Source organism: Ceratotherium simum, chromosome 18, assembly GCF_057802395.1.
Source record: "Ceratotherium simum simum isolate JZ-2026a chromosome 18, ASM5780239v1, whole genome shotgun sequence".
Lineage (NCBI taxonomy): Eukaryota > Metazoa > Chordata > Mammalia > Perissodactyla > Rhinocerotidae > Ceratotherium > Ceratotherium simum.
This window is the reverse complement of record NC_141917.1, coordinates 42,767,639-42,777,072: the sequence shown is the minus strand read 5'-3', so window position 1 is coordinate 42,777,072 and position 9,434 is coordinate 42,767,639. Positions and strand designations below refer to the sequence as shown.

The 9,434-nt window shown below is 52.0% G+C and overlaps 1 protein-coding gene across 1 annotated transcript; it reads right to left on the bottom strand.

Annotated features, from left to right (window-relative positions):
• Nucleotides 1-216: 216 nt before the first annotated feature.
• On the bottom strand, nucleotides 217-1,776 carry LOC147914627 (spermatogenesis-associated protein 31E1-like). Its single transcript, XM_087443054.1, is given in 1 exon segment — nucleotides 217-1,776. A coding segment is annotated over 1 exon segment (1,218 nt). The 5' UTR covers nucleotides 1,668-1,776; the 3' UTR covers nucleotides 217-449.
• Between the last annotated feature and the right edge of the window lie 7,658 nt (nucleotides 1,777-9,434).

Genomic DNA, 9,434 nt, shown 5'->3' with positions numbered 1-9,434 from the left:
TGGCAGGCTTCAGCTGGGGACCGCGGCTCCCTGGGTGGCAAAGTCCACTTGCCATCCCCGTCTCTGGTCCACTCTCTCTTGTTAGGACAGCTGTGGCCCCTGGGGGTGGCTTGGGGACTGTCATCTGTCATCACTCTTGTCTGCTCTGGGGAGGAGGGAACCCCGTGGTGGCAGGAAGGCCCAGCTACCCTGGCCTGCAGTCGTTCTTTGTCCTGCTTCTACTGGGAGGCACGAAGTCCTCGGCGAAGCCTCGATTTCTCTCCCAGGGCCCATCCAAAAGATGTCACCATCGACTGACCTTCGACAGCCCCACTGTCCCTAACTGGTCTGCTCTTCTCCGGTCCCTGGCTCGGGCGGTGGCTGACGCAGGCTGCCTTTGGGAAGGGATCTTCTGGTGCTTTGTCTTCTCTATGGGGCTTCAGACATGGCAGCAAGTGTCTCATCCTTTTTCAGAATGGGCTGTCTGAACAAACCTCTTCCTTCTCCAGCAAGAGCTGGAGGGATTTGCTCCCAAGCGTGTCTCCTATTACCCTGACCTGGGGAGGGTGGCTCATCCCACTGGCTTGGGAAGCCCTCAGTCCTGCAAATCTTTCTTCAGACTCTCCTGGTCCCGGACTCTTATACTCCTTGCTCTCATCTATTGTGGGAAGCGTTTGCCTCTGACTCTTCTGTGGGGCCTTATGTCTTGGTATCCTGGGCTTCTGCTGCTGCTGGCTGCTCCCTCCACTTGACTGGAGGTCATATGGCATCTGGCAAGCTGGTGTGTCCCCACTGGTGTGTTCCCTCTGGGAACTGGACAGTGACCAGCGAGAAGCCAAGATGTGTGGAGCATGGAGCACGCGGGGGTGAGAGTCTTGAAGGAGCATGATGGCAGCACAGCCTTGAGGCTGCGTCTCTGACGCTGCCTTCCCTCGCAGCTCAAGCTTCCTAGCAAGCTTGGTTTTAAGATCCTTTGGATCTTGGGCGACTGACATGGCAGGTGGTCAGGGGCTTTTCCCAGACCCTGGAGACTCTGGACTCCTCACATGCACATGAACGGTCTGGGAGTTGGCCAGCACTCTGGGTCCCAACATGACTTCCCAAAGAGGGGCCTCCTCGGCCTCCACAACCTCCCAGGCCTCTTCAGCCTTCGAAGACTGGGACCCCGAGTTCACCTCCAGTGTTGCTACCCCATGGCAGGGGTCTTCACCCCCACTCTCCTCCCGTGGCTCACTCCTGGCCATTGCGGACCCTGGACTCAAGTCTACACTGCCTTGCTCGGCCCCCTCGACAGTCCCGCCCTGCCAGCTTCTGCCCGTGAGGCTGAGTGTGAAGGTCTGAGAAGGCAGCCTGCCCTCCTGTCCCTCCTGTGCAGTCAGAGGGGCCTCTGAGTGCCCACGGCAACCACCAGGGAGGGTCCCTCCCAGGGCCTTCTGGATTTCCTCACACGCTGGTGAGGGAGCAGGGAGGGGACAGGCCAGGGTGGGAACTGACTCTTTTGTTATCAGACTCTTAAGTTTCTCTCCCAGAGAGGGCAAAAGAGGTTTTCCCAAGGATGTGCGAAAGTTGGCTTTCGAGTGGGCCCCAGATTCACAGGTGGCTGAGGGGGGAAAGTGGACCCTGGTAGAAGTGGAGGGTGCTTGGTCAGAGGAGCTGGGGAAACAGTGGAGACATGGCGAGAGCAGCATCTTCTCAGGCTTTGCGCATGGCTGGTGGGCTCTGTTGGACGCTGTTTGGCAACCTCACCAGGGGAGTCTCAACATGACAGCCGATGAAAGCCAGCCTTGTGAGAGAGCCTCCCCGGGGGGCTGTGGGAGACAGGAGGCACAGGCTGCGGCCAGGAGCAGATGGGCCCAGGAGAGCGGGGCAGGCCGGGCAAGAGTGGCCACTTGAGGCCCAGGGCCCTCCACGGCCCCCACCCTCACTTCACAAAATTCTCCTACTGTCCCTCACCCCAGGCCTTTAGCCACACCCTGTCCCCAGGGCCCCCTCCCAGCTCAGCCCTAAGCTGCCTGCAGCCGGGGGACCACATCACAGGCTCTGGAGGGAAGAAGGACCCAGGAGAGAAGGGGAAGAATCTTTACCTTTGCTGAAGAGAAACCAGGCCCCGCACTTCTTCCAGTCTTTTCCACCAATCTCTGTAAGCTAGAAATCAGAAGACTGGGTCACAGTGCTGAAGGCAGGAGTCTAGGGGTCTTACAGGCGGCTGCGAGCAATGTCCCTTTAGGGGAGACTGTTGGGAGGTCAGACTCTGGACCCCAGGCATCAGTGTCCACGGCCCCGTGATCCCTGACGGGGACAGCAAGGCTCAGGACGCATTGAGATTTCTCATTGACAAAGTGCTTCCCCCTCCACTACAGCCCACGCGGCCCTGCCAGTGTAGCCGGAAAAACCCGGGACCCTGTCACCCTAGCCGGATCAGTGAACACAATGACCAGGGATCGAGGAAAAGAAAAATGGTTTAATTTTGCCAGCAAAATGAGGCTGTGGTGGGCTCATGCCCCCAAATCCACAGTCCTCCTGAGGTATTAGGAGTTGGAGTTTTTAAAGGAAAGTCTGTGGGAAAGAAGGTATCCTTGGTGACTGTGATTATTTCTTGGAGGAGGAATCCCAGCGCTCCGGCGCCAAGCCGGCTATTATCCCTATCTACAGCAGGAGATGTAGGACTCCATCAATCAGTCCTCCCGCGTCACCCGAAATTGGGCCCTGGGAAGTGGAACGAAACCGCCACCAATTAATGCTTTGCAGTCCGGTGTCCTCCCATCAGCCTGCCTTGCGTTTGCCCGAGATAAAGGAAGTTGCAGGTGTCCTCCGTTTGTCCGTCCCTGTGATGAATGGTGGATTCGGCGCCAGGAACCAGGAGTTGGGGAGCTTCAGCTTCTTAATAATTTCAAGATATGAGTCTCTCTGTAACAAACCTCAAGAACTGGTAATTAGCCAGAATTTCAGTTTGTAGCCACCTGGGCTTTTAACAATTTATTACCTCCATTTGCATTGTGGAATTCAGGGACACAAAGGATAAAACAACCAATATCTACATGTGAATGTAACTTAGAGAAGAAGGGAAGGGGGAGTGAGTGCTTTTTGGTTTTAACCCCATATATGCTGGGTTCAATACAGGGGAACAAATATCAGGGCTGGTATTACCGGGCAGCACCCATTTCCAGGCCCCTGCCGGCTTGGGGCTTGGTTCCCAGCACAGACTCGGGCAAGGATCCGGGTTCTCATCTCCCTCCCGGGAGCCTCCCCGAGGGCTCTGTCTCCTGATGGACGGGCTCTGCCGCGGGCATCCTCGGAGCCCGTGGAGCTGGCGCCCAGGGGCAGGAGAGGGGGAGGCGAGCTCTCGGGCACAGGGCTGAATGGCAGCAGCTTCCCTTCCAAAGCTCCACGTTTCTTCCTCCTCCTGCTGCTCCGCCCCCTCGGCTCCGCTTGACGCAGACACGTGAGGAAAAGCAAACAACTCCGGGGCCGGGACCCAGCGCCCCCTCCCCTCCCAGACCAGCTGCGGGCGCTCAGCGTCCATGAGCAAGATGACTTTCCATGAGCCCCCGGACCCTGCGGTGTTGCTTTCCTTGCACGCAGTTTTAAAGTGGAAAACTGAACACAAAATGGGTATTTTCCGTCTTCCTTCTTTGAAGAACATGAAGGATTTTCTACGTGAGACCCACCGTGGATTTCTCCCGCCTCTGTTCCTCTGCTCAGGAAACGTCCACATTCTCAGCCCTGCCGGTGCTCCTGAGCTTCCTCAGGTGGGACTCTGCTTCCCGAGGCCAGAGCCCCACTCCAGCCCCCCACTCCAGCCCTGCTCAGAGGCTCTGGGGGCTCAGCACTGCCCTCAGATCAGCCCCGACAGAGGAAAGTCTCGCCCGAGACACCTGCCACGGAGAGGCGGCTGGGGAATCGGTGCTCTGGGCCTGTCCTCCCACACAGATCCAACTCAGTACCCAGGCCTCGCCCGCTGCTCACTGCCTTGGGGACTTTGCCCTGGAGCCCTCTACCTCGCCTGGACTCCTGCTCCAAGATCTTCGGATGGAAATCCTGTGCCCCCTCTAATCCCTGCCAGCCCGGCCTGGCTTGTCCCTAGAAGGACGATGTTCTGTTCTTTCCCATCCCAGGAGACCCTCTAGTTGATTCACAAAAGTGGAAATCATAGTAGAAAAGAAGAGAGAATCATCTTCTGGTGGGTCTCAGCCAAGGGTTTCTTACCTTCCTGATGTTTCTACATTTCCAAGGAAGTCATAAGGATGGATTACTCTGGAGGTAGGGAAGGAACACGAGGAAGAGCCCCAGTCCACGCAGGAAGGCGAGAATGGTACCAATCGCCCAGGAAGTGAAATTGGAGCTCAGCCAGTAACAATAATGCTTTTCAGAAAGGAGAGGATTCTCCATGTGTGAAATGCAGTGCTGCCCTCAGGCAGCTGAGCTCTGGGAGTGACTTGGAGATTACCCCAGGCCCAGATCATGGATCTGTGGGCTCCTGAGGGCTGGGGAGGGGACAGAAGGGGAGCAGGCCAGAGCACGGCCCCTCCCCCACCATCCAGCCTACAACTCCATTCCTCCACCCTCCGGGACCTTCTAGGCCTTCGTCAATTTTCTCTTCCTTCCACCTGGAAGCCAGTTATCACCTAGTTCCTTGTATCTCTTGGAGATCTTGGTTTGAACCCACCCATTTCATAGCCTTTGAAAGTCGGAAGTTCTCCCAGGAATTTGGCTATTTCCCAGGGATTTATACTCTCAGAATCTCCTCTGTCCTCAACTCTAATTTTTTTTTTCACCTCACATATTACTTTTTATGTATGTATGAGAACATTTAAGTGCTACTCTCTTAACCAATTTCTTTTTTTTTTATAATTTTTATTTATTTTTTTTTTCCCCCAAAGCCCCAGTAGATAGTTGTATGTCATAGTTGCACAGCCCTCTAGTTGCTGTATGTGGGACGCGGCCTCAGCATGGCCGGACAAGCGGTGCGTCCGTCTGTGCGCGGCCGGGATCCGAACTGGGGCTGCGAGCAGCGGAGCGCGCGCATTTAACCGTTTCTTAGCCAATTTCAATTTTACAGTTCAGTGTTATCAACTCTAGTCACCATGTCATACATCAGATCCTCAGAGCTCTTCCTCTTATAGCTGGAAGTTTGTGCCTGTTTACCAGCCTCTCCCTGTTTCCCACCCCCCAGCCCCCAGCAACCACTTTTCTACTCTCTGTTTCTATGAGTTTTACTTTTTTTTGTTGTTTTTAGATTTCACATATAAGGAATACCATGCAGTATTTCTCTTTGTCTGGCTTATTTCATCAAGCATAACGCCCTCCAGGTTCATCCATGTTGTGCAAATCTCAACTCCATTTTTCCACATACTAAGTTTTTTAGTTTCATCAATCTGCAAGTGGAACTTTATTTTATACTTATTTACTTTTGAATATTTAAGTTATTGTTTCCATCAACCTTTGCCATCTTCACTCAGAACGGCTGACACAAAAATTCAAACTAATGATTTATTATTTTTAAAAAGTCTAATAAACATATAAATAATTAAACCTCCAAATAATGATGCGTTTTATGTTAGTAACATTTATACTTCTGAAGTTAGAAAAGCTTCACCAAGACTTATGGGGCATGCTGTACACACACACACACACACACACACATTTTCACAGACCAATTCAGTATTTTCAAACCCAAGAATTAAGCATTTTCACATTTTCTTTAAATCTTTTATATGTTGTCTTGACCTTATTTCTTCTTACTCTGCCTAAAATAGACAGTCTTCACTCTCCAGAGTTTAGACACATGTGTGGCCCACCCAGAAGCCAGGCATGGGTCAGGTGAGCTAAAGTTCTGATCTTTAGAGTGGACGTTGCGACTGGGTCCACGGTCTGTGTTTGAGTCCTGTCTTAAGCAGCCCTTTCTGGTCTCCGTAGTGTGCCCTACACATATTCTCTTTCTCGGAGTAGGCCTTGCCTTCCCCCTCCTGCCCACTCCAGGCCCCTGGAGCCTCAAGTCTTGCCTCTACCTTATAGAGAGTGCACTTTGAATCCTAGAGGAAATTCCCTTGTGACATCATTGGACATCTTTTTGGCACTGGGAACTGGGGATTCACTGAGGGATTGTACTTTTTGTGTGTGTGTCTGAGGAAGTTCAGCCCTGAGCTAACATCTGATGCCAATCTTCCTCCTTTTTTGCTGAGGAAGATTGTCCCTGAGCTAACATCCATTCCCATCTTCCTCCACTTTATATGGGACGCCACCACTGCATGGCTTGACAAGTGGTGCGTCAGTGCGCGCCCGGGATCCGAACCTGCAAACCCTGGGCTGCTGAAGTGGAACGCACGCACTCAACCACTTGCGCCACCGGGCAGGCCCCAGGATTGTACTTTTTGATCACTACGTGGTGAATTTTTCTGACTACTTGGAATATAGGCTTGAAAAGAATGTATATTCTCTGTTGGTCATAGAGTCTCACACAGCTTTAAGGAGAATGAGAGCATCTGAGTTCATGGGCCTGTACTGCCGTCACTGCATGTGTTCAAGAGCACGACTTTGGCATCTAATGTTGTTTCATCTGTCTACAGCCTCTTCACTCCATATGATATTTTCGCTGGGGCATGACAGTCCCCAGTGTGAACAACTAAGGTACCTTTGGAGCATGGTGGGTGCCAATCTGGACAACTAGGGCCAATGGGAGGCGTGGTGGGTCCTGAATTTTGCTTCATTTGCAGGGGGACTGAGAGGTGGGTCTCATCTTGACCTAGAAAATCAGGCTTGGGCATGCAAGGAATCACCTTCCAATATGACTGTGAAATCACATATATGAGTCTCTGCCCCCAGTTCCTGGCACAGAGCTCCTGAAACCCTTGTCATTTCCTAGGAAATAAGAGCACCAGGAGCTTCGTTTGTTCTTCTATTTGATTTTTGACCCCAGTTACTGACACAGTGCTCCTGAAACCCTTGTCATTTCCTGGGTGACAGGACTGTCTTTTGTTCTAATGAGGAGACTCTAGATGGGCTCCTGGAAAGCTCCTGGATGAGGGCTGGTCACCAGAAAGATCAAGCCGTGAACAGAAGCTTGGAATTTTTAGTCCCACCCCCCATTCTCTTGAGAAGGGAGATGGGCTGAAAATGGAGTTAATATTGATCATGCCTACGTAACGCAGCCTCCATAAAATCTCAAAAGCACATGGTTCAGGGAGCTTCCAGGTGGGTGAAGATATCCACAGTCCAGGAGGGTGACACACCCCAACACCATGGGAGCAGAAGCTCCTGTGCTCAGGACCCTCCCAGACCTGGCCCTATGTATCTCTTCATCTGGATGTTCATCTATATCCTTTATCACCTCCTTTAATAAACTGGTAAATGTAAGTAAGTGTTTTCCTGAATTCTGTGAGCCACTTTAGCAAATTAATGGAACCCAAGGAAGGGTTCATTGGAACCTTCGATCTATAGTCGTTTGGTCAGAAGCACAGGTGACAACCTGGGCTTGCAACTGGCAGCTGAAGTGTGTGTGAGGTGGGAGCAGTCCTGTGGGATGGAGCCCTTAACCTGTGAGATCTGATGCTATCTCCTGGTAGCTAGTGTCAGAATTAGACACCCAGCTGGTGTCACAGAGAATTGCTTGGTGTGGGGAAAAACCTCCACACATTTGGTGACCAGAAGTGTCAGAAGTGTGAGTGTTCTGTGCAACAGTAAAGGAGACTCACAGGAAAGAAAGACAGAGGAGAGAATAACTGGTGTTTTCTCTACAAAGGAGGTAGGCTGAACTGAGTTTTTCTAATTCAGGAGCATAAGGAATTGGTGACCCATTGAATGCTGATGGCAAGGGAGGAAGGAGTTTTGGTCCAACTTAGGTAACTAGGAGAATGGAGAGATAAAGCATGAAAGAGAAGTGGGTTGGTGTGCACAGTTAGAGTTTGTCTTGGACATGTTCATTCCCAGTGGAGATGTCCAGTGAGCAGTTGCAAATGTAGATCCTGGGCTCAGTGGAGATAGAGATCTGGGCATGATGCAGATGCAGTTGAAGCCTGGATGTGGAAGATAGAGAGCTTGTGGAGTGAGCTGTCCACCAGGGACTGAACCTCAGGGAACTCTGAGGTTCAAGGTGCAGGTCAGCCAAGAGGAGTTTGAGAGACAAACAGCAGAAGAGTGACTGGGGAGGGGTGGGAAGAGGGGATTAGTGGGAAGTGGAAAGTCACATGCGAGGCCCTGTTCCAACATGGAAGTCCCTTCTTCCACCACACCTCCTTTGCCCTGCCCAAGTCCCCAGAGTGCTCACAGGTTCTACCACTCTCATCGTGGGACCTCTTCTTGCTTCTGCAGCCATCCCAAACCCATCCTGAAGCTCAGGCTCCCTTGGGTCTTCTCCCTTCTTGTCATTCCTTGTGCTGAGAACATGGACATGGTCCCTACCCCAACCCCCACTCCTGCTCTAAAACCAATCTCAGGGGTCCTCGAAGGCACCCATTAGAGAGAGGAAGGGTCCAGAGGCCCAACCAAGAAGAGATTCTCAAGGGCCCTCCACACCTGGGAGTCTTCTTTTCCCTTTAACTCTCTGACCTCAGTAGCCATCTTTATTATTAACCGGAGGCAGAGTAGCACAGGGGAGCCTGGGTTCCAGTCCACCACTTCCCAGTTGCAGAACCTTGGCCAGGTCATTTAGCCTCTCTGAGCTCAGCTTCTTCATCTGTAAATTGGATAATGGTACTACCTCTATGTAATGGTACCCACCTCTCTGTAAATGGAGTCAGCATTGTTGTGAGGATTACGGGGTAATGCATGGAAAGCCCCTGGTACAGTGGCTAGCACAAAGTAAGTGCCAGTAACATTAGCTGTCAGTGACCTTAGTCAGGAACAGAACACAGCCTGAGGTGACTGTTTGTGAACTACTGCCCTGCTCCAGGGCTTCTCCAAGAACAGTTGGAGGATATGTGCCTTATTTTGGGTTCTTAAGAGGCCATTCTGGTGGCCTTGCCCCTGTCCCAAAATTGTCTGCCCTGAAGTGCTTGCTTTCTACACCTCTAGAAAGTTCAAGCAGTGCAAATCTCTCACTACCAAAAAAAGAAAGGAAAACAAGTTCAGCCCCCAGGAGAAGCTGCTACACGAGACGTGGCCTGCTCTGCCCCTAAACCACAGGCCGGTCTATGGAGAGAGTCAGTGGGCAGCCAGAGGGAGATGAGATTGAGGAGCGCCCTTTCTTCTCTTTTCTTTTAAGATAGAAGCGACCTGAGGGGAAGGAATTGCTCAAGAGGGAGAAGGTGAAAGAAGAGGAGAAGCCAAGGAAACAAGCAGGGCATCTCCGCTGCGGAGACTTTCCCAGAAGTCTGGTCTGAAGAGAAGTGAGACCAGCTGGTGGCACATCCTCCAGGAAGTGGGGACCATGTCATCTGCTGAAAGCAGTGAGGGGAGGCTCGGAGGGAACTTGAGGAGCTGGAAGGAGTTTGAAAATGCTGCCATGAGGAATGAAATAG